This window comes from Pan paniscus, chromosome 16, assembly GCF_029289425.2.
Source record: "Pan paniscus chromosome 16, NHGRI_mPanPan1-v2.0_pri, whole genome shotgun sequence".
Classification (NCBI taxonomy): Eukaryota; Metazoa; Chordata; class Mammalia; order Primates; family Hominidae; genus Pan; species Pan paniscus.
Window position 1 is genome coordinate 67,362,352 of NC_073265.2, and position 24,753 is coordinate 67,387,104.

At 43.0% G+C, this 24,753-nt stretch overlaps 2 protein-coding genes across 3 annotated transcripts in view; one reads left to right on the top strand and one right to left on the bottom strand.

Annotated features, from left to right (window-relative positions):
• The first annotated feature begins 644 nt into the window (after positions 1 to 644).
• Positions 645 to 22,019, top strand: IDH3A (isocitrate dehydrogenase (NAD(+)) 3 catalytic subunit alpha). Of its 2 annotated transcripts, XM_055098812.3 has the most exons (12): positions 740 to 798; positions 2,660 to 2,915; positions 6,612 to 6,674; positions 8,945 to 9,028; positions 11,496 to 11,610; positions 12,992 to 13,179; positions 13,645 to 13,778; positions 14,915 to 15,017; positions 15,124 to 15,188; positions 16,414 to 16,498; positions 17,622 to 17,774; positions 20,396 to 22,019. In XM_055098812.3, the coding sequence occupies exons 4-12, from the start codon at positions 9,005 to 9,007 to the stop codon at positions 20,477 to 20,479; spliced, it is 951 nt and encodes a 316-aa protein (XP_054954787.1). In that variant the 5' UTR covers positions 740 to 798; positions 2,660 to 2,915; positions 6,612 to 6,674; positions 8,945 to 9,004; the 3' UTR covers positions 20,480 to 22,019. The 2 variants fall into 2 exon arrangements, with proteins under 2 accessions (XP_003813852.1, XP_054954787.1); XM_003813804.5 differs by lacking the exon at positions 2,660 to 2,915 and having other exon boundaries at positions 645 to 798.
• The window catches only part of ACSBG1 (acyl-CoA synthetase bubblegum family member 1), a 66,977-nt gene continuing 63,053 nt past the window's right edge, over positions 20,830 to 24,753 (bottom strand). Inside the window, exon 14 of the mRNA XM_003813803.6 lies at positions 20,830 to 23,013. Within this exon, the coding sequence (XP_003813851.1) occupies positions 22,928 to 23,013 (86 nt within the window). The 3' untranslated portion in view covers positions 20,830 to 22,927. The remainder of the gene's footprint in view (positions 23,014 to 24,753) is intronic.

Below are 24,753 nucleotides of genomic sequence, written 5' to 3' on the forward strand. Positions count from 1 at the left end.
ACTAAAAATCATCAAACTGTACATTACAGTGAGTAAATGTTACTATATATAAATTATACCTCAATAAAGCTGGTAAAAAATAAAATTCGGCCAGTCGCAGTGGCTCACTTTGTGAGCCTGGGGCAAGCAGATCGGTTGAACTCTGGAGTTCCAGACCAGCCTGAGCAACATTGCGAGGCCCCATCTCTACGAAAAAAAAAAAAAAGAAAAAACAAAGTTGGGCTGGGCTTAGTAATTACTTGATCCCAGGAGGTCGAGGCTTTGTAGTGAACCTGTTCGCGCTACGGCACTCCGGCCTGGGCGACAGAGCGAGACCTGGTCTCAAAAAAAAAAAAAAAAAAAAAAAATCAAAATTTGTGGAATAAGAAAATTATGTGTCTTTCTCCACGGGATTGTAAACTCTATGAGGAGCGCTATATCCCCAAGATCCTAGAAGATTAATCAGCACCTAGTAGGTGTGGAACAAACGTCTTACCTTAACAGCGAGTCAATGAACCAGGGAGGGGAGAAGGAAGCTTTCCCGGAGATCCCGGCCCCGCAGTTTCCGGGTCCGCCTGGCGCTCAGCCAGGCCAGGCACAGAGAGACGAGCCCGGCGATTGGCCAGCGGAATGTCCAGGGGCGGGGCAGCGAGCGAGCGCGAAGCAATCCTGAGGCGGTCTCGGGGGCGGGGCGCTCAGGGGGCGTGGCAGTGCAGGGGCGGGCTCCGAGCGTGGGGTGGGCGCTTGCGCACTGCTGCTGCCGCTGTTGCTGCGGAGCCAGGAGGGGAAGCGATGGCTGGGTCCGCGTGGATCTCCAAGGTGAGCGCTGGCAGGCCGGCGTGTGGCAGGCAGGCTGGCCGCGAGGGCTGGCAGGAGAGCCGGTCGCGTGCCGGGTGTGGGCGGGCGCGTGGGCCAGACAGGGAGGCGGTGGCGGCCCGCGGGGACAGCTTGGGAGCCGGTCCTGGTCGCCCATGCCCCGCGCTCCGTGGCCGGCTTGCAGTGTATGGGCCGCCCCGGGCCGGGTCAGCAGCGCAGAGGCGGGGACGGCGTCAAGGTCAAGGCGGGGGGGGCGCCGGCCCTGCTCCTGCCGAGACCCGGCTGCCGTCACCCGCATCCGCCCCGGCCAGAGCCCAGGCTTCGCGCCGAGCCCGGGAAGGTCACGGGAGCCTCTGTCCCAGCTCCGCCATCCGGGCCGCTTCCCCGGCTGCGGCCCTGCTGCGGGACTGATCCCCTCAGCACCGCCCAGACCTCTCATCCGCTGTCTGCGCGGCCCTTGGCCGGGGAACCGCAGGTGCCACGGGCACTGGCGTTGAGCTTGGGAGGTTTTCCCAGGTGAGAGAATCCTGGGGCCCTTTTCCCTATCAGATTGTTTTCCCTTTGGCGCTCTTCCCAGTCAGACCTCTAGTGCTCTTGTAGCTATTTCCCCTTCATAGGACATAGGGCATCTTACACCTTGGAATTACCGTCTGAACCTTCGGAGAGAGAGACCAGCAGAGCCTTCCTTTTACCTTTCATTGGTGGGAATCCTGCAATCTGGAACGCTTTAGCTCTCCTTGACGCTCAGATGCCAGAACTGGAAAGGGTTTCAGATCATCTATGCAGTTCCGTAGGTTCTCAGTGGAACTAACCTGTGCCTGAAGAAGAATTTGCTCAAGGTCACACAGGAGGTCGGTGTCAGAGCAGGGAGAGGAACCTAGGTGTCTTGGTTCCCATTTCCCAAGGTCACATAGCAAATGATGGGTACAGGCCATCAGGCCTCAAGTCTCCTGTTGCTATGAAAGGGTGGTCCCCTAGAAATCTATAAACAATTTAACGTTTTTCTATAAGTTTGATACTACTTTTCTGCCTTTTTTTCGGTTTAAAGAGAGGTCCAGAGATGCACTGTTATTTAAGGAAAAGATCTCTGTACTGGAATTTAGGAGTCTCAGATTTAAATCCTAGCAATGCCACTGATTGGCTGTGTGACCCTAAGCAAATTACTAAACATCTCTAAGCCTTAATATGCCCATCGGTGAATATCTATACTTACATCACAGAATTGTTTGAGTATTAAATAAAATAATGTATGTGAAAGCACTTGGTATGTACAGAAGGAAAACAGAAATCTGAAGCTTTCTTATCAATATGTTTATCTGTCTCCAACAGACAGTGGTTTTCATGGGCATCATTAACTGGTTTTTTTGTTCAATAACTAGATTCTACTTTGTCACCCTCTTCAGACCCAGATTTGCTTGTGATGATAACTCTTATGTCACATTTGCTCCTAAAAGTAAAGCAACTTCTGTGTCACTGTGAAAACTGAACTCAGTCCTTTAATCTCTGAACTTACATTTAACACCCAATTCATCTTTGGTAGGTACATTTGCCTTCACAGTGAGGCACTAAAGCAACACTTGGTAATGATTGTGCTGGTAAATTTGTTTTGCCTTTAGTGTGATCTGCATGAAAAAACCCTCATAGTAGGTATTCAGAAAGTGGTGGGTTGTGGAGTCAGAAGATGAGGTTCTCTGACATGCACTCCCTGTGTGACCTTTGGCAGAGTCATTTGACTTCTGGGCCAGCTTCTCACTTTAGGGATTGGAGCAGAAGGTGGCTCAGAGGCTGACCCCAGGTTGGTGGAGGTGCTGAGCTGGATGCCGGTTTCAATTAGGACAGTTTCTCTGTTGAGTTTCCATTTCAGATTGTGGCCAGGCATGGTGGCTCATGCCTGTAATTCTAGCACTTTGGGAGGCCAAAGCGGGCGGATCACTTGAGGTCGGGAGTTCAAGACCAGCCTGGCCAACATGGCGAAACCCCATCTCTACTAAAAATACAAAAATTTGCTGGGCGTGGTGGCGCACACCTGTAATCCCAGCTACTCGGGAGGCTGAGGCAGGAGAGTCACTTGAACCCAGGAGGTGGAGGCTGCGGTGAGAGGAGATCATGCTCCTACCTGGGTAACAGCAAGACTCTGTCTCAAAAAAAAAAAAAAGATTTTTTTTAAAAAACCCATCTCAGAACCCGTGTACAACACTATTTACATGTTTTTAAGTTAAAAAGGAAATGAGTTGTGGATTAAGATGGCCCACGACCTGAAGTCCAAAGTTCAGGGTTTTGGTCCAGGCTTCATGAACCTGGCCTCAGTTTCCTCATCTGAAAAGTGCCACTAATGCCTATCTCTACAGGTTTTATATAAATAAAATGATGTGAGATATATATATATATATATATATATATATATGCATATGAGTATTCTATAAAGTAGAAGTCCTGCCATCTCAGCCTTCCATGTAGCTGGGACTACTGGTGTGTGCCACCATACCTGGCTAATATTTAAAATTTTTTTTGTAGAGGTAGGGTCTCACTCTGTTGTCTAGGCTGATTGGTCAGGTCTTCTGTCACAGAGACATAAGCTAGTTTTGTGTGAATGTCTTTTCCCTCTTTTTTGGGCTGGGAGAGGAGAAAGGACTCATGTCAATTTTTTTTTTTTTTTTTTTTTTTGAGACAGAGTTTCGCTCCTGTTGCCCAGGCTGGAGTGGAATGGTGAGATCTTGGCTCACTGCAACCTCCACCTCCTGGGTTCAAGCGATTCTGCTGCCTGAGCCTCCCAAGTAGCTGGGATTACAGGCACCCACCATCATACCCAGCTGATTTTTGTATTTTTATTAGAGACAGGGTTTCACCATGTTGGCCAGGCTGGTCTTGAACTCCTGACCTCAGGTGATCCACCCACCTCAGCCTCCCAAAGTGCTGGGATTACAAGCGTGAGGCACTGCGCCCGGCCTTTTTTTTTTTTTTTCTTTTTTTTTTTTGAGATGGAGTTTCGCTCTTGTCACCCAGGCTAGAGTGCAATGGCGCGATCTTGGCTCACCACAACCTCTGCCTCCCGGGTTCAAGTGATTCTCCTCCCTCAGCCTCCTGAGTAGCTGGGATTACAGGCATGTGCCACCACGCCTGGCTAATTTTGTATTTTTAGTAGAGACAGAGTTTCTCCATGTTAGTCAGGCTGGTCTTGAACTCCTGACCTCAGGTGATTTGCCTGCCTCAGCCTCCCAAAGTGCTGGGATTACAGGCGTGAGCCACCGCTCCCGGCCTCATGTCAGTTTTATGCTCTGCTTGTCACAAAGTAACCTTTAAATGGTGCTTTGGAAAATTTTATTTTACTTAAAGTTCTGGGTCGTTGTGATGACTTAGGTGCAGTACTGCTTTATTCTAAGATCATGCAAGAGAGATGACAAACATGGAAAAGACTGGCCATTAAAGAAGATCATTGCAAGTATTAAGGCTACTTGTTGGGTTGGAAACTCTTCAGATAGAGATGTGACTGAGGCTGGACTCAGTTTTGTTTGATTTTTTTTTTTTTTTTAATTGTTGAATACCTTCTATGAGCCAGGGACTGTTCTAGACACTAGATACAACAGTGAACAAAACACAAATCCTTACACTCCTGGGTTTACATTGCTGCCCCCAGCATATGCAGGTAGGATGGGTTTACATTTTAAAATCAGTTGTTTGAGTCGGGTCTTTTTCATTCTTTCTTTTTTTCTTTTTTTTTTTTGTCCATTACCTAGGCTGGAGTGCAGTGGCATAATCATAGCTCACAGAAGCCTCAAACTCCTGGGCTCAAGCAGTCCTGAGCTCAAGCCGACTTAGCCTCCCATGTAGCTGAGACCATTGGTGTGCACCACCGTACCTGGCTAATTTTGTAGAGACAGGGTCTCACTTTGTTGCGCAGGCTGGTTGGTTGGGTCTTCTGTCATGAGGACATGAGTTTTGTGTGAATGGCTTTTCCTTCTTTTTTGTTCAGGGAGAGGAGAAAGGACACATGTCAATTTTCTTGTCACAAAGTAGCCTTTAAATGGCCTCCCTTCCAATAGCCCACTCGCTGGTGGATGAATCATGCCCTAGGATTAACATTTTGGCCAATGGTTTTGGCATTCTTTTGGATTTGGCCCAGTCTTATTTTCAATGCAGAGTCATGACTATAGATACCAGAAGATTAGAGAATGAAATTCATTCATACCTTTCTTGGCTGTTGGTTGTTACATGCCAATAAATATTTCAGCAAAGGTTCAGACCCCAGAAAAAAACATCAAGATAGGATATAACAAATGTGTCTTTGCTCATGTATCTAGCAGGAGAAAAAGTTACTTTTTAAAAAATTTAATGCAGCCAGGTGTGGTGGCTCACGCCTGTAATCCCAGCACTTTGGGTGTCCAAGGCAGGTGGATCACCTGAGGTCAGGAGTTTGAGACCAGCCTGGCCAACATGGAGAAACCCTGTCTCTACTAAAAATACAACAAGATTAGCCGGGCATGGTGGTGCATGCCTGTAATCCCGGCTACTTTCGGGAGGCTGAGGCAAACCCAGGAGGTGGTGGTTGCAGTGAGCCGAGATTGCACCATTGCACTCCAGCCTGGGCAACAAGAGTGAAACTCTGTCTCAAAAAAAAAAAAAAATTAATGCATTTTAATACCTTTGGTCTATGTACCCAGTTTCTTTTTTTATATTGTTTATAATAATGTAGTATGACTTTGTACCAGTTCTCAAGGACTAAGTTATTAAAGTTTATAATAAACCTCTAAAATTTATATTTCTGGTATATAATAATGTTAATTGGAGAGAGAAAAAAAAACACATACCAGTGGTAATATCTTGGTGTGGTGGAATTACTGGGTAACTTTTATTTTATATTTTGTATCTTTTCCTAGTCCCAGCAAACTGACAGTAATGACCACATTACCTATATTATCAGAAGCAGCAGTAATTTATTTAAAATCTTTATTCTGTATGGCATGGGCATCAGATGGTATTAAATAAACTTTCTTAGATTTTACTATAAAGTGTAATTTCTTAATATTCACAGAATAGATATAATGTATAATTGAAGGAGCACTGGACCAGGAGTCAGAAGACCTGTATGTGGGTTTCCATTTTGCCAATTATTCGCTGTGTGACCTTAGGCAAATGCTTTTCTTTGGGACCAGCATCTCCGCTTATGAAATAAGCAAGTTGCCAGGTGTCGTGGTGCACACCTGTAATCCCACCTACTCAGGAGGCTGAGGCAAAAGGGTCACTTGAGCCCAGGAGTTGGAGGCTGCAGTGAGTTATGATTGTGCCTTTGAATAGTCACTGCACTCCATCCTGGGCAACCTAGGGAGACCCCATCTCAAAAAGCCTAAAACAACAACAAGAAATAAGTGAGTTGTGCTCTGGATTTCATGAGGAACATCCTGGCTCTAAAATTAATGGTAATTTTCTTAGAATATAGGTTACCCCTAAATTGACCTAATGGTCAAGAATGTTGGCACAAAATGATCCACTCATCTGAGAAGAATCTGTATGTTTGAGCTGAAAAAGTAGTTTTATTCTACCTTCAGCATCTTTTATTTGACAACTTATATTCGTTAAATTGACTTTGAAAATATACAGTACTTAAGTTCTCAATCTAAAGTAAAAATCTGAGTATTTAGGCTTTCAAATCTGAGATGGCTTGCCACATTGAGCTAATACATGAGATTTGTATTCCTGGGAAGCTACTGAATATATCTGTGCCAAGTTGCAGCAGTACCATCCATCAGGACTTCCTCGCTCTTGTTTACTGTATGTGGTTTAATTCTGTGTGTGATATTTCTCTGTTGATATTAATATAGGTCTCTCGGCTGCTGGGGGCATTCCACAACCCAAAACAGGTGACCAGAGGTTTTACTGGTGGTGTGAGTATAATTATGTCTTTTATTTTTTCCTTTTAGAAGTTTCTCAAGAAAGATGCTCTAACATATTTATTATATAGCATTTTATCTCCATTCATTTAGAATTTGGGAAAATTGGCCATATTTATAATGTATGTTGAAATTATTGGCTGACATGCACAAATCTGTTAGGTTACTTGCGCATTTGAAAGAATTATCTTACAGCTGGCTATGTAAGTTTGCCACATTAATATCTTGAGGGAGCCTTGTTAAAAATAGAAAGTATCCTTGAGCCTGTTATTTTATTTCACAATCTCATTTTGGTGAGACAGCTTTTTTCAAAACTAGTACAAGTTGAGAGAAAATTGTTGAGAAGCTTCAAAACCTGCTTTGCATTTTTATTTTATGAGCTTCCCTAAACCCAGTAGATCAAGTGCCAATTAGGAATGCCTCGAACATCTATAAGCCTTGTAGGCTTATACTTGCCTTATATAGGCTTTGTAGACTATCACAGTAGTAGATCATCTGTTGTTCATTAAATCTGCTGCTTTTAGAATTCCCAGCATCAGAATTCTGTGCTTTAAAAGCTGATACCACATTTTTGGAACATTCTTAAGACTGTGGCTCAGTGACTTCCTATTTGTTTTGATCCCCACCCCGCCTTTTATGGAATCTGATTTGGATTTCATAATTCCTATACTCCCATATAACATCTATGCCGTGAAAGATTTATAAGACCATAGTACATTTTTTCCTCCATTTACTTTCTGTATTGTGGAAGAAAAGCAGATTTTCTGGTGACTGGATGACATTTATTATTACATGTTGGGAGAACAGGAAGAAGTAGCCAAAGCGTTCTTTTGGCTCTGCTTATGCCAAAAATGCAGGATGGGGCTTGCACTTCAAGCTCAAGGATAGCCGTGCTAGCATTTCAAACGCATTCTGAAAGCTAATAAGATGATCATTGCTCTCTGCTATTATTTAATTTTCAGGCTATTTATTTGAAAAAAAAATTAGCTTGATGGAGGAGGTTATTTTTGAAGAAATAAGAGGATGTATTAATCTTTTTAAAGATTTCTTCAACCCAAGAAAACTGGTATGAGCCTTAGCCCTGGCTAAGAATGAGGTGGGAGATTTGCTTAAGGCCAGGAGTTCGAGGCTGCAGTGAGCTGTGATCATACCTGTGAGTAGCCACTGTGCTCCTGCCTGGCAATGTAGTGAGTCCTCATCTCTAAAAAATAAAAATTGAAAATTAGAAAAATGAAAAAAATAAAAATGTTTCTTCAGTTGTACAGAAACTAATCAGAAATAATTAGTCCACGTATCTGGGCAGACATCATTGGAAGGCAAAGGACCAAGGAAACTTGAATTAGTGACTTTTTAAAAATGCAGTTCCAGCAACTAGAATTGAAAAAAAGCCAAGCCCCTAGGTGGGGTAAAGTCCCAAGATAATAAAATATATGGTTCCCAAATGGAAAAAGAGGTGCTGATCTTCTCCCTTACATATTTTTATTTCTGCATTTGAAATGCTGGCTTCGTTTTGCCTGAAGCCTTAGAATAAATCATTGCTGTTACATTATAAAAACAATAATTGTCATTCTAAGTGTGACTCAGGCTTTGCAGGTATGATGACATATACTATTCTTTTTGGTTGCAGATCAACTTTGCCAAGCTTATGTAGATTACTCTTAGATTTAAGCAGACAGTTTTATAGAGGAACTAAGAAAAAAATGGAAGCTCTCTTGATAAAAAGTCTGATTTTCCCTGAGTACCAAAACAGACCTCAGTAATATTTTGGAAATGTGTCTGAAAGTGTTTTGCAAGACTGAAGAAGTTGCATGAGAAGCTTTCCAGGATCACAATGGAAAGGAAAGGAAAACACTTGCCTTCATGAGAAACCCTCTAAATTTTAGTGAGAGAACATTGTTAATTTTTTGTTGTTGTTGTCTTTGGTTTAAAAGATTTGAATTAATTGGTCTCTTTGCAGCTTGTCTGAAAAGAAATATCAATTAGGAAATCTACTTGGTAGTTTAATTTATTTTCGTTTTATGTAAAGAGTATCATTTGGGTTCTTTTTAAAACCTCTGAACTCAGGTAAAGAGTAGGATTGCAGAGTCTCTCCTCTGTTGATTCCGGCCTCCCCTTTGATGACCCCCGGGGAGGTATGTTTGTTTTCTTAATAGCATTTGAATCTTCTTGAGACATCTCATAAAGTGGATTTCTCTGTCAAAATATTCTTAAGCCTTCAAAAACAAAAATTCTTACTGTCTTCTTTGATGATTTCTTATGTTCAGGTTCAGACAGTAACTTTAATTCCAGGAGATGGTATTGGCCCAGAAATTTCAGCTGCAGTTATGAAGATTTTTGATGCTGCCAAAGTAAGTGGGCTTAAAAAATACATTTAATGATGACTCACTGAAAAGTTTTCTTAGCCAGTTGGATTCTGTGAACTTTTAGGATGCATTGCACCCATTTCTATGAAATTTAGTAAGGTCTGTTGTTAATCTCCACCGATTGTCACTTTAACAGTGTGTGTCTCAGTGTTTGCTACTGCCATTATTTCTTTCTTTTTCTTTTTTTTTTTTTTTTTAATTTAGAGACGAGGTCTTGCTCTATTCCCAGGCTGGTCTTGAACTCTGGGGCTCAAGCGATCCTCCCACCTTCACCTCCAAAGTGCTTGGATTATAGGCGTGAGCCACCGCACCTGGCTGGCTGCTCCTGTTGTTGATAGTTCAAACTCCTGCATTGGCATCAGTTATATGTAAAGTAATCAAAGTAGTACAGTAGTATTTGTGGATCTTTAAGTCCTGCTTGGGTTTAAGATCTTTTAAGCCCTGCCAAATCACCCACCTTTTTGCAAAAAGTAAAATAAAATAAGACTAGAATTGCTGTTTCCAAAATCTATACAGCCGCTTTTGAAATAATCTCTTTAAAATAAAATTTCTGATGTGTTATCAAGAATGGAATGTTATTACTTCTAACAGCTGAGCCTTTGATACAGGTAGATAATTTAAAAATTCTGTAAGTGAATTCAGCTGTAAGCTGCTTGTGAACAGCACCGTGTCTGACTGAGCTTGTGTCCTAGGACATGTTCAGTGTGCTAGCTGTACACACATGAAGGATGTAGGTAGAGAGAAAGGAATGCTTGTTTATACCTCCAACTGGTACATTCATAGGTTATGCAATACATACATACATATATATATATATATATATATATTTTTTTTTTTTTTTTTTTTTTTTAGACAGAGTTTTGCTCTTGTTGCCCAGGCTGAAGTGCAATGGAGCAATCTCGGCTCACTGCAACCTCTGCCTCCCGGGTTCAAGCCATTCTCCTGTCTCAGCCTCCCAAGTAGCTGGGATTATAGGCGCATGCCACCACGCCTGGCTAATTTTTGTATTTTTAGTAGAGACAGGGTTTCATCATATTGGTCAGGCTGGTCTCGAACTCCTGACCTCAGGTGATCTGCCCACCTTGGCCTCTGCACTGGGCCTGGCCTATATATATTTTTTAAACAATGTAATATTGTTTTTTAAAAACAGCTTTATCGAGATATAATTCATCCTTTTATTTATTTTTTATTTTTATGTTTCATTTGTTTTGAGACATTGTTTCACTCTTGTTGCACAGGCTGGAGTGCAATGGCATGATCTTGGCTCACTGCAACCTCCGTCTCCCAGGTTCAAGCTATTCTCCTGCCTCAGCTTCCCGAGTAGCTGGGATTACAGGTGCCTGCCACCACGCCCAGCTGATTTTTGTATTTTTAGTAGAGGCGGGGTTTCACCATGTTGGCTAGGCTGGGCTGGAACTCCTGACCTCAGGTGATCCACCCACCTTGGCTTCCCAAAGTGCAGGGATTACAGGCGTGAGCCACCACGCCGGGCCTAATTCATCCTTTTAAAATGTACCTTTGAATCCAGTGGTTTTTAGTACATTCACAGAGTTATGCAACCATCACCACAATCTGATTTTGGACCATTTTCCTCACCGAAAAAGAAACCCCATACCCTATGCAGTCACTCCCCATTTCGTCTCTCTCCCTCCCTACCCCCTCCTCCTTTTTCCTCCCCCACCCTAGGCAGCCAACCACTCATCTACTTTCTGTATCTGTAGGTTTGCCTATTTGGGACATTTCATATAAATAGAATCTTATAATATATGGTCTTTTATGATTGGCTTCTTTCACTTAGCATGATGTTTTTAAGTTTCATCCATGTATCAGTACTATATGATGTTTCTGTGAACCATATTCCTCTGCTACTTATGATATTCTAATTATAGCCACTGTTAAGAGCCCTTGTGAAAAAAAATAAGTGGGCAGGTGGTAGCTGGGAGTGATGACTGGGCACAGATAATGTAGAGAATCCCTCTGGGCCTGCTAGAGAATGACATCTCTTCTTGCATGCCAGGAACTTTCTGGACCTTTATTGTTTTTAGCAGTCACATCCAAAGTTGAAAAAGGGCTGGGCCCGGTAGCTCACGTCTGTAATCCCAGCACTTTGGGAGGCCGAAGTGGGCAGATCACCTGAGGTCAGTAGTTCGAGACCAGCCTGGCCAACATGGTGAGACCCTGTCTCTACAAAAAAAATACAAAAAAATTAGCTGGGTGTGGTGGTGGGCACCTGTAATCCCAACTACTCAGGAGGCTGAGGCATGAGAATCGCTGGAACCTGGGAGGCGGAGGTTACAGTGAGCCAAGATTGTGCTGCTGCACTCTAGCCTAGGTGACAGAGCGGGACTCTATCTCAAAAACAAAGTTGAAAAAGTTTGTTCATCATTGCAGTATGAATGTCAGTTTCCTTTAAGTCTCTCTAGCTCACTGTGCTCTGTGATGTGGCATCTAGGCACCTATTCAGTGGGAGGAGCGGAACGTCACTGCCATTCAAGGACCTGGAGGAAAGTGGATGATCCCTTCAGAGGCTAAAGAGTCCATGGATAAGAACAAGATGGGCTTGAAAGGTAGCACTGAAGTAGAGACGGGGGTTTTTACAGATTTCCGCTACAGGGGTTACATAGTTTTGAAAAATTATGCATTTAAACTGAATAAGGCCTGGCCATCTGTGAAGGTAACGCCATTCTTTTATGAAGTAACTACTCATAGTAAGATGTTTTATTCATTTGGGACATTTTTTCCCCCAGTAAAAACATTAAAATATTACTGGATGATGCCAAATAACAGTATCTCTATTTAATCTTCAACTATATATATCTTTTGCTTAATTTTTACATTTGTATATTTATTTATTTACTTTAATTATTTTTTTGCGACAGAGTCTCGCTCTGTCGCCCAGTCTGGAGTGCAGTGGTGTGATCACAGCTCACTGCAGCCTTGACCTCCTGAGCTCAAGCAGTCCTCCCACCTCAGCCGCCCGAGTAGCTAGGACTACAGGTGTGCCACCATGCCCAACTAATTTTTTAAAAAGTTTTTTGTAGAGATGGGGTCTCACTATGTTTCCCAGGCTGATCTGGAATACCTAAGCTCAAGCAATCCTTCTGCCTCTGCCTCCCAAAGTGCTGGGATTACAGGCCTGAGTGAGCCGCTGTGCCTGGCCTACATTTTTATCATTATTTTAATTAATACATGTTTAAGGCCATGATTCAAAAATACTAGCATGTGGTAGATTTAAATTCAGCATAGGCTTTATTTTTATATTTTTTGAGAGTCTTGCTCTGTCACCCAGGCTGGAGTGCAGTGGCGTGATCTCGGCTCACTACAACCGCCGCCTCCCGGATTCAAGCTATTCTCCTGCCTCAGCCTCCTAAGTAGCTGGGATTACAGGCACACACCACAACGCCCAGCTAATTTTTGTATTTTTAGTAGAGACAGGGTTTCCCCATGTTGGCCAGGCTGGTCTTGGACTCCTGACCTCAAGCGATCCGCCTGCCTGGGCTTCCCAAAGTGTTGGGATTACAGGCCTGAGACTGTAGGCCAGAGCAAGCATAGGCTTTAAAGCCACAGACAGAACCAACATTGAATCTCATCCCTGCTACTTACTGGCTAGAAGGCTTGGGCAAATTTTTTATTCTTAGTTTATTTTTTCTTTTTTCTTCATTTTTAAATGACAGTAACAGAGTTGCTGTTGTACAGGGTGATGATAAGGATTATATCATGTCAAGCACCTGATTACAATGCTTGATCCTCAGGAAGTTCTGAAGATAAGAAACGCAGTTAATGTTCCAGAAAGCTCCCGTGAGGAAGTGTTCCTCCTTCATTTGAATCTCAGGTAGAGAGTGAACTAGAGGCAGAACACATTTCACAAGGTAGCCGAGGTGGGTTAGTAGGTCACACGTGAGACCAGAATGCCTTCTAGTGTCATCTGGGTTTTCTTCTGTATAACAGGCCCTTTGAAGACCCCAATAGCAGCCGGTCACCCATCTATGAATTTACTGCTGCGCAAAACATTTGACCTTTACGCGAATGTCCGACCATGTGTCTCTATCGAAGGCTATAAAACCCCTTACACCGATGTAAATATTGTGACCATTCGAGAGAACACAGAAGGAGAATACAGTGGAATTGAGCATGTGGTATGTTCACTCCAGATTCTTTTTCATTCCTGCTTGGACTGCTTTCTGTGCATCTGGGACCCCAGAGACAGATCTGCTTTATCTCTGTGAGGAGTTGTGGGTGTTTGTCTTGGTGCTGGGTGTCTGGCTGACAGTACTCAAACAGATGTAAGGCATGGTGGTTCGCGTCACAAGCTTGGGAATATGCCCTCTGAATTTTGAATCCCCCACTTCACAGGTGCGCTGTTCCGCAGATGACTGTCTCTGCATCTCAGTTTTCTTCATCTGTGCAGTGGGGCTCATAATACTTACCTCTTAGGGCTGGAGTTAACATGAACCCCATTGTCGTAGCAGTGTGTGTGATTAGTCATGCTAGCTGGCACTGTGCAGGCCTGCCACAAATGTTACTGTCTACTCCCCACCCTCCGTCTCCCACTGCGTTGCTGTCACACTCTTTCCAGCGAGGTGGGACTTCCTGTCTTGCAGATTGTTGATGGAGTCGTGCAGAGTATCAAGCTCATCACCGAGGGGGCGAGCAAGCGCATTGCTGAGTTTGCCTTTGAGTATGCCCGGAACAACCACCGGAGCAACGTCACGGCGGTGCACAAAGCCAACATCATGTGAGCTCCTTGCGGGGGCCGGCACCCCATCTTGCTTTGTTGTGGGAGAGCAGTGACAGGGCTTCCCTTTCTCCTCTTCAGCTTGCTCCTTGATTCCTAATATCTTTGAAAAAGAACTTTGTAACAATCCAAAGATACGGCATCTCTCTTCTGTCGGAGTCTCCTCTTTTCTCCTCTTTGTTTTTTTTTTTTTTGAGACGGAGTCTCTTTCTGTTGCCCAGGCTGGAGTGCAGTGGCGCGATCTTGGCTCACTGCAACCTCCGCCTCCCGGGTTCCAGCAATTCTCCTGCCTCAGCTTCCCGAGTCACTGGGACTACAGGCACATGCCACCATGACCGGCTAATTTTTGTATTTTCAGTGGAGATGGGGTTTCACCATGTTGGCCAGGCTGGTCTCAAACTCCTGACCTTAAGTGATCCGCTCGCCTTGGGCTCCCGAAGTGCTAGGATTACAGGCATGAGCCTCTGCGCCCGGCCTGGAGTCTCCTGTTTACTGCGCCTCCCTGGGCGAATGACAGGAGCAAATGAGGAGGGGATGGTGATTCAGGTCCTGGAAGCTCAAGGAAGGACTGAGGGTTATCAGGAAAGGAAATTGGAGCCTCGGGGTCCCCAGATGCTGTGGCCATCAGCAGAGGCCACATAGCATACGTTTTAGAAGTGGAATAGTGGGAGGCTTAAAGTAGTGCTAACAATACCTGATGTGTTACTCCAGCAACTTAAATTCTCATCCAGAGGCTGTTAAAGTCCTCTGAATATATTAACAGTTTTCCTAACTAAGAAAAGCATTGAACATGCAAAATAGTAAAACTATTTAAATTACTATGTTAACCTTTTAAAGCAATTTTAATAATATTAGTGGGTATTTCTTCATTCTTGTTAGATAACACTATGAAAATATAGTCTTCTCTATTATGATCAAACTATTTTACATTTTTACTCTTTTATACTTTCAGAAGGATCCTAAAACATTTTCAGCTTATATTTTATTAACTACCTAAGAAATAATTTTATTGTAATTGGGATCAGGTAGCTTGGCTTCTGGAACTTAAATGTCTTGAACTTACTTTACTTCTTTGATTTGATTCTTTTCTTTCTGTAAGACTTTTTTTTCAGCAGTTTTTATTTGATTAAATACAGGCGGATGTCAGATGGGCTTTTTCTACAAAAATGCAGGGAAGTTGCAGAAAACTGTAAAGATATTAAATTTAATGAGATGTACCTTGATACAGTATGTTTGAATGTAAGTATATATTCACACTTACCTGCTACTTTTTATGGTGAATGGTGTCTGTGTGTTGTGGGGATGCAGATTTTGATTACTAAATGCACAAATGTATTCCTTGTAGATGGTACAAGATCCTTCCCAATTTGATGTTCTTGTTATGCCAAATTTGTATGGAGACATCCTTAGGTGAGTCTGGCCGCAACCTATTTATTTTAGCCTATGATTTACTTATAAACATCCTAAAATAATTATGGCTTAACATTTTCAATTGAGTATTGTAAAATAGAGTATTTGTTGTAATATATGAATTGAATTCTAACAGTTCAGGTTGTGATAATGAATGATTACATGTTGGGTGGCTTTTTCCTTCATTGATTTGCCAAATCATTGCTGGGCTCTTTCTCTCTAATCATTATTAGCTCACTCTTCCCAGTTTTTAAATGTTTGATTGATTGATTGATTTCAAGGTTTTGTTATGTATAGCTAGGTAGGTGGGTGGTCATTGTTACTATTTTTTGGTAACTTTTGACATAATTTCAGACTTACAGAAAAGTTGTAAGAATAGTACAAAGAATTCCCTTGTACTCAGCACCCAGATTCCACATTCTCCAGATGTCAGCATTTTATCACATTTACTTTATTACTCCTTCCCACTTTCCCTCCCTTCCTCTTTCCTCCCTTCCTCTTCCTCCTCTCCTTTGTCTGTGCTTCTCTCTCTCTCTACCCCCCCCCACACACAGACATAAGATGTTGGCCAAATGGTGATTTTCTTTCTTTTTTTTTTTTTTTTGAGGTGGAGTCTTGCTCTGTCGCCTAGGCTGGAGTGCAGTGGCACAATCTCGGCTCACTGCAACCTCTACCTCCCAGGTTCGAGTGATTCTTCTGCCTCCCCTGAGTAGTTGGTATTATTACAGGTGCACACCACCACACCTGGCTAATTTTTGTATTTTTAGTAGGGACGGGGTTTCGCCATGTTGGCCAGGCTGGTCTGGAACTCCTGACCTCAAGTGATCTGCCCACCTTGGCCTCCCAAAGTGCTGGGATTACAGGCATGAGCCACTGAGCCCAGCTGTGGACATGGTTTTCTGTTTTATTCAGTGATATATCCATCATCATAATCATGAATATTGATGCATAGGTTGTCCTAACTTGGCTGATGGGGGTCCCTTCACCATGTCTTCTGTGTCCTTTAGACACGGCCCTTCGTTCTTTGAGCCTTGCCTTGCTTTCTGACACAGTAAGATGCTCGAGGCTCATCTGTATTTTCCTAACCTTTGCCCTGGAATCAGCCATTTATCCAAGGAATGCTACTTCCTTTTAGTGGAGAATGATAATTAAAAACTAAAATCTGGGTGCTAGGTGAGATGTTTTATTTTTAAAAACATTCTTTGAAATGCTTTTCTTCCGCTAGTGACTTGTGTGCAGGATTGATCGGAGGTCTCGGTGTGACACCAAGTGGCAACATTGGAGCCAATGGGGTTGCAATTTTTGAGTCGGTAAGGACCCTGACACCTGAAACAGAACTCAGGTCAGAACAGCGTGTGAACTCAGGAGGAGTTGTCTGTATAAGTATGCTTTAACTCCAGTTTTTCAAATTGTCAAAACAAAATGATGCTTTTTTTTTTTCTCAAGACGGAGTCTCGCTCTGTCACCCACGCTGGAGTACAGTGGTGCGATCTTGGCTCACTGCAACCTCTGCCTCCCAGGTTCAAGTGATTCTCCTGCCTCAGCCTCTCAAGTAGCTGGGATTACAGGTGTGAGCCACCACACCTGGCTAATTTTTGTATTTTAGTAGAGATGGGGTTTCACCATGTTGGCCAGGCTGTTCTTGAACTCCTGATCTCAGATGATCCATCCGCCTTGGCCTCCCAAAGTTGCTGGGATTAGAGGTGTGAGCCATTGCACCCAGCCTATGTTTGTTTTTATATATATGTTTGGGTATATATATATATATATATATATATATATATACACACACACACCCATATATAAACATATATATACGTTTGGTTTATCTCTTCATTTCCCTCCAGATATTTATTATGTATCCTTCCTTACTTAAAATATTTTACCAAAAATTGACTGAAAAAGATTGTTGGTCCATATTTTTATACTTAAAAAAATTACTTTAGCTCTTTATTTCTCCAAGTCTTTATTTATTTATTTATTTATTTTTGAGTTGGGGCCTTGTTCTGTCACCCAGGCTGGAGTACACTGGTGTGATCATAGCTCACTGCAGGCTTGAACTGCTAGGCTTAAGCAATCCTCCTGCCTTAGCCTCCCAAGTAGCTGGCACTGTAGTCAGGCACCACCATGCCTGGCTAATTGCTAATTTTTTTGTAGAAATGGGGTCTCACTCTGTTGCCCAGGCTGGTCTTGAACTCCTGGCCTCAAGTGATCCTCTTGCCTTGGCCTATCAACGTGTTGCGATTACAGGTGTGAGCTATCACGCCCAACCCAGACTTTATTTCTTCAGTCCGTATCAGATAAATTGCACGCAGTAGCTTTCAGTGCATATTTTGTATTGCTGAGGAAAGATGGTTAAGACTCCAGCTTCCCCAGAAGAGGACTGTTAGTTTTTGTCTCTCCCTTGATGATGCTACTTTTCCCGATGTGTAGGTTCATGGGACGGCTCCAGACATTGCAGGCAAGGACATGGCGAATCCCACAGCCCTCCTGCTCAGTGCCGTGATGATGCTGCGCCACATGGGACTTTTTGACCATGCTGCAAGAATTGAGGCTGCGTGTTTTGCTACAATTAAGGACGGAAAGGTAACAGGAATCTTGATTTACTTGTGCTGGGTAAAATGCATTGCTTCCATGTGTTTTATCTGAGTGAAAGGGACAGTGACAGATAATAGTTCTCAGGCGGGCCCAAGCATTTGATGTTGAACAAGGATTCTTAACGTGGGTCCCAGATTGAACAGGGTATGTGTGCACATGTGTGCATTTTCTGAGGTAAGGATCTAGATATTTCATCCAAAAAAAGTTAAGAAGCACTGATGTATAGACATCAGTGTACAGTGGAAAGGTCAGTGGTTTGGGAGGCAGCATCAGGTGCACGCCCAATTATCCTATTGTTAGCTGTGTGACCTTGGCCAAGTTCATTGATTTTTTTTGAGACAGAGTCTTGCTCTGTCACCCAGGCTGGGGTGCAGTGTCATAATCTTGGCTCACTGCAACCTGTACCTCCCGGGTTCAAGCAGTTCTCCTGCCTCAGCCTCCCTAGTAGCTGGGATTACAGGCGTGTGCCACCACACCCAGCTAATTTTTGTATTTTTAGTAGAGATAGGGTTTCACCATGCTGGCCAGGTTGGTCTCGAACTCCTGAGCTCAAGTGATCCTCCCGCCCCAGCCTCCCAAAGTGCTGGGATTACAGGCATGAGCCACCGCACCCGGCCAAGTTCATTGATTTTTATAGACAACTTTTTACTCTTCACAACAAACGTCTGTTGAGTGTACCTTATAAGGTGTGAAGAGTAAAATGATGAATAGGGTAAGATGCTGAGCCTCAAGGAGCTGGGAATCTAGTGGCAGATACAGATGTAGATGTACCTCTAATACAATAGTCTTATATGTTACACTGTGTGCATCTGTAATACAAAAGCAATACAGAAGTTTTATAAAAGTAATAACTAATATTAATTGAATACTTATGCAACTTTTAAGTTCTTTGTATATCATCTCAGCAAAGTTTTTCTATAACTCTTTGAAGTAGATGCTATAATTCCATTTTATAGATGAGGAAACTGAGGTACAGAGAGAATAAATAATATGTCCAAGGTTTTACAGCTCCTAAATGACCCAAGTTGGGATTAACACGCAGTCTGGGTCTTACCCAACAAGCTCCACCGCCTCTGTAAGCAATTGTGGCCTGTGGAAGAAGTGTCGCGGGCTATTCCGAAGTTAGAGGAAATAATGTACTTGAAGACTCATCCCTAATTTGAGGTCCTTTTTAACAAAAATTGTGAAAAATATGCATAACATAAAATTTGCCATTTTAGCCATATTTAGGTATACAGTTCAATAATGTTAAGTACATTCACATTGTAATGTAACCATCACCATCAATCATCTCCAGACCAGTTTCATTTTCTCAAACTGAGACTCTGCACCCGTTAAACAGTAACTTTCCCTTCCCCCTCCCATCCTCTGACACCTGCCATTCTGCTTCCTGTCTCTATGAATTTGACTACTCTAGGTACCTCATGTAAGTGGAATCATACAGTATTTGTCCTTTGAGTCTGGCTTATTTCACTTAGCGTAATATCTTCAAAGTTGGTCCCTTCTTTTAAAAAAATTCTGTAATTTGAAATTATATCGTGTGGCCAAAATACAAGAAATTCAGGCTTGTTTTTAACAGCCTGATAGTCACATTGGAGGTCATATGATTTTCTTATTCTTTACAGTTATATTTGGGAAGTTATAATCTACAGCCCAGTAGAGAGGTGCCTGAATTACATAGTGGGCCCTTTTATTGTGTAGGATGGAAAGATAAAGAGAATTAAATATATTGGGGTCTGTATGCAGGAAAGAAAGGATAAGCTGGTAGAACAGATCAGTTGTATGGGAGGCTTTCTTTCCTAAAGAGGGAGGTTTAAGAGTTAATGATTTAGGCAGGTGTGGTGATGCATGCCTGTAGTTGCAGCTATAGGCTGAGGCAGGAGGATCACCTTAGCCTCTGAGTTCAAGACCAGCCTGGGCCACATAGTGAGACCCTGTCTCTTAAAAAAAAAAAAAAAAGAGTTAATGATTTAAATATTTCTTTCGTATTTGTTTCCCAGCCTCCAAAAATAGATCAGATACAAAAATTAGTTGGGTATGGTGGCATGCACTTGTAATTCCAGCTATTCAGGACGCTGAGGCAGGAGAATCGCTTGAACCCAGGAGGCAGAGGTTGTGGTGAGCTGGGATCGTGCCACTGCACTCCAGCCTGGGCAACAGAGTGAGACTCCATCTCAAAAAAAAATAATAATAAAAACAAAAATAGATCAAAATATGTCTCAGGTCTATTCCTGAGACATATTTCCCAAGGATTTTTATGAAACTTCTTATTTAGATTTGCTTTTATTTAAATATCCATGACCAACTAATCTGTATTAGGGTCTATTGTGTGAACAAAGGGAAAATTTTGGTAAAGCTCCCTGCCTCCCTTTGCATCAAGAGCACCTTATTCTTTGCAGAGTGCTGTTGTATACACTATGAGATTGGATCCCGATCCTCCTGGGCTGGGTAGATGGTGGTGGAGTGGTTCCTCACTTTGAAATGAGGAACTAAATGAAAGAGCAGCCGAGTAACTTGCCCAGGTGGCATCTCACTGAGGGCTTTAAAATCTCCTTGGTTTAGTTTAGTTTGCAGATACATCTTTTATTTTTGCTTTTTCCTTTTCTCAGAGCTTGACAAAAGATTTGGGAGGCAATGCAAAATGCTCAGACTTCACAGAGGAAATCTGTCGCCGAGTAAAAGATTTAGATTAACACTTCCACAACTGGCATTTACATCAGTCACTCTAAATGGACACCACATGAACCTCTGTTTAGAATACCTACGTATGTATGCATTGGTTTGCTTGTTTCTTGACAGTACATTTTTAGATCTGGCCTTTTCTTAACAAAATCTGTGCAAAAGATGCAGGTGGATGTCCCTAGGTCTGTTTTCAAAGAACTTTTTCCAAGTGCTTGTTTTATTTATTAAGTGTCTACCTGGTAAATGTTTTTTTTGTAAACTCTGAGTGGACTGTATCATTTGCTATTCCAAACCATTTTACACTTAAGTTAAAATAGTTTCTCTTCAGCTGTAAATAACAGGATACAGAATTAACAAGAGAAAATGTCTAACTTTTTAAGAAAAACCTTATTTTCTTCGGTTTTTGAAAAACATAATGGAAATAAAACAGGATATTGACATAATAGCACAAAATGACACTCTTCTAAAACTAAATGGGCACAAGAGAATTTTCCTGGGAAAGTTCACATCAAAAAGAGTGAATGTGGTATATTTCTAAATGATATGGAAAATAGAGACAGATTTGTCCTTTACAGAAATTACTGAGTGTGAATAAAAACTTCAGATCCAAGAAATATATAACGAGAGATATAATTTTTGTTAATAAGACAAAGGTAATATATTGGATACAAAGATACAAATGTATTGTGTGTTCAATTATTTTGTTGTCTTGAGATTTAATATTCTTTCCAAGAGCTTTTAATGAAGCAGAGAGCTAGTACTTCGTTTTCACTGGATACATTTTCAGCATCATGAGTTGTCACAGCCTCTGAGCCCCTGATCTTAAGCCAGAAGGGCTGAGTGTATTGTAAACTTATTCTTGCATGTTGCTGTCTGGGAATGGACCACACTACAGCAGGTAGTTCTGGGGGCGATACTGCCGAAAGGCCTGAACACATGTATTTTGGCTGCAATTGAAGAACTTGGGATGCTATTAATTTTGTATTTCAGCAACTGCCCCTTCTCGTATCCCAAAGCACCAATTACTGCCCTCTGCCTCAGCAGTACCAGTATAAGATGACATTCCAAAGACTGGAGGCAACTCAGCCTGAGTTAATTCACAAAATTATGCCATGCTGGGGCTTGAGCTTGAGCTTGGGCTTAGGCTTGGGCTCAGCTTTTGACCCTCAGGCATCTCCTTTCCCTTCCTGTCTTCCTCTCCCTTCTCCTCTGCTGCAGCCTGATTTTCTTAATCTTCAGACACTCACTATTTTCATGAACAGTTACCCTCTGTCCCCACAACCAAAGACAACTCATGGCCTCCTTTGGCCCTTGTGTAACATTGCAAACCTGTGGCTTTGCAAAATGTACCCAGGTCACAAGGGGATTTTTTTTTTTTTTTTAGCAATGATATCCCTGTCTGGGTCACTTTTTAAGCTTGTAACCGCCCCCCCAGACTTATAATCTTAAATGTATTTTCCTTTGTTTAAGCTGCTGCTTCCTCTGTTTCATTGGATTGTGCCAGTTATCAGTGGCTCTTGGGTTCAAAGTAATAAAGAATTCCAAAACTGAGATGTTTGCTTTCTCTACCTGTTTCCTGTTCAGATGCCTTCGGTCATTTTGGCTCAGCTTGCTACTGAGAATGGCTGCTTCCCGTATTCAGAGTGGAAGTGGGGTGGTCTGGTGGCGACAGGCTAACGTAGAGCTGGCTGCTTTTATGAGAATGCGCCACTTGACCCCATCCTGCACCTTTGTTTATTCCAGGGCACTAATGGTCACTCGCATGCCTGCTGTGCACAGTCCTGTGAGTTAGATGCCCACTACTCTCTGCACTGGTCCTACCTGCTCAATTGACAAAAAAAATCAGGTCCTTGTTGACAGTTCTGTTAAAAGGTTTAATATTCAAATTATACATTAAATAGAATCAAACAGGCAGCAGCAGTTTTATTAAGCATCAAGTCAGTTGGCATGTGGGTGGCGGAGGAGTGCCTGGTAATGGAATAATAGGGTCGGCGATGCCCACCAAGATTCCAGAGTAAGTAAGTCAGGTCGCTAGGTGAGTTGTGACTGATTGCTTTTCCTGCAGCGCACGTGAGCAGTATCAGCCATCTCTCTCCTACCCCCTCCACAGCCTGCTGCTGGCTGTCCTGTATGTGAGCTAGCAGCTTTTTAATCTACCTGGAACTAAGGCCAAAAATTATCAGCCCTTTTGTTCTGGAAGGAGAGCTGATCTCATTTGTCACCCGAACAAAAAGCAATACTTAAACTGAATTAAAACTACCCACACGTGAAGCTTCTTGGAATTGTCAGCTATTGTTGGCGTAAGACCTGGTAAATGTAGAGCCAGTGCTGTGCCCTGACCTGGAGATCTAACAGACTTGCCAGAAATGCCTGTGCCCAGACTGAAGAGACCTGGGGCTCACGAAGAGGCTCGGAACGCCTGCCCTCTATTCTATAGAAACTGCAGGCATAGGCCCTGATTACATTTTTTGCTCTTGGTAAAAGGAGTCAATGATACCTTTGTACTTCTCCAAAACTGTGAGCCGTTTCAGTTTCATCGTGGGACCTAAAAGCGAAATGAGAAGAAATGAGTGAGGCCCAGGCTCTGAGAACTCTGAGAATGTGTGTGGTAAAGACTCACACTCAGTCCTATATATAACTCAGGAATTAAGCCAGATAATCAGGACAGTCAGTAGCCAGCCTCCAAGACAGTGATCGCTCCTGGTATTCATATGGCTTGTGTGTAGTCTCCTGTGTTATACCACTGGTTGTGGCCAGTGGAGTATAGATGAAGGGTTGGTGTGTCACCTCTGAGAATAGGTTATAAAAGATCAGTTTCTTTTATACACATAGGAAAGTAGTGTAAGCTACATCTGCCTTTTCCTTGACCTGTACCCAGTTTTGACCCTCAGTCCATTTTCTCTGAAATGGATTTATTTGTTCCATCTCTTGAATGAATAAATTGTTGAAGCAATTAAAAAATAGACTAGGTTTCTGTCTTGGGCTTTCTCTTGGACCATTCTTCCTGGGCAAGTCGGCTGCCATGTTGTGAGGATACACAGGCAGCCCATGAGAGGCCCACTGGCCACACACACGGATGTTTCTGGCCAGCAGACAGCAAGGAGCTGAGGCCTGCCAACAGCCACGTAAGTGAGCGCAGAGGTGAGCCTCAGCTGCAAGTGACTGCACCCAGCTCACATTGACTGTAATCCCATGAGACCCAAGCCAGAACCACTCAGCTAAGCTGTTCCTGGATTCTTGACCCATAGAAATGTGGATAATAAATGTTTACTGCTTTAGGCTGCTACATTTTTGGGGTCATTTGTTACACAGCAATGTATTAGATAGCTAGTACACATCATCTCTGCATTTTTGTGAACGTTTATACAACGTTGGACATTATGCTTTGATGGTTGTGATGGGGGTAGGGGAAGCCCAGGTTATGGGGAGCCTCTGCCATGGTCTTTATGAGAGGTCTTCCCCTAATTACTTTTCTTAACCTTGATTTATCCCCCAAAAGCAAGTTTGAAAGAGCTCTGATTTGAGGTCCTGGGTAGCTTAAAGTGCCTAACTCACTCTTGACTGTGTAACTGGAAACTTTCTGTGTTAAAGTCATTATATTAACTGCTTAGTGAAGACATCTTCTGTCTCTCTGACCTTGCGTTCAATATGCTGGCAGCAGACAGCCAGATAAGCTCAAGGTCTCTGATTGCAGCTCAGCTTTGCTGTAGACAATTGCATCTGGGTTCAGCCGTGATGAATTTGAGGGAATCACACTGGCATAACCATTTCTACCTCTCCTGTTCTATGAACATCCCATGAACATCTCTTGGCTACAGCTAAGAGTGACTTCAGCTGAGGCTGCACCAGAGCCCTCTCCTGGTTCTGTGGGCAGTGGTCCGGAACAGCCTTATCCCTTTGTCACACAAGCTGACTTTCCAGAAGATCACAGTACTCTCACCCCTAGAACCACGTGACTCCAGCCTGAACACTAGCAGGGCCTTGGTGTTGGCCTGGTAGTTCCATTGTGATTTTCGGAGAAAACAGTCCCATAGTCAAGGCCAAGTTAAATGTCATGTTCAGATTAGAAAGTTCTAGCACATATCAGCCGGGCGCAGTGGCTCACGCCTGTAATCCCAGCACTTTGGGAGGCCGAGGCGGGCGGATCACCTGAGGTCGGGAGTTCGAGACCAGCCTGACCAACATGGAGAAACCACGTCTCTACTAAAAATACAAAATTAGCCGGGCGTGGTGGCCCATGCCTGTAATCCCAGCTACTTGGGAGGCTGAGGCGGGAGAATCACTT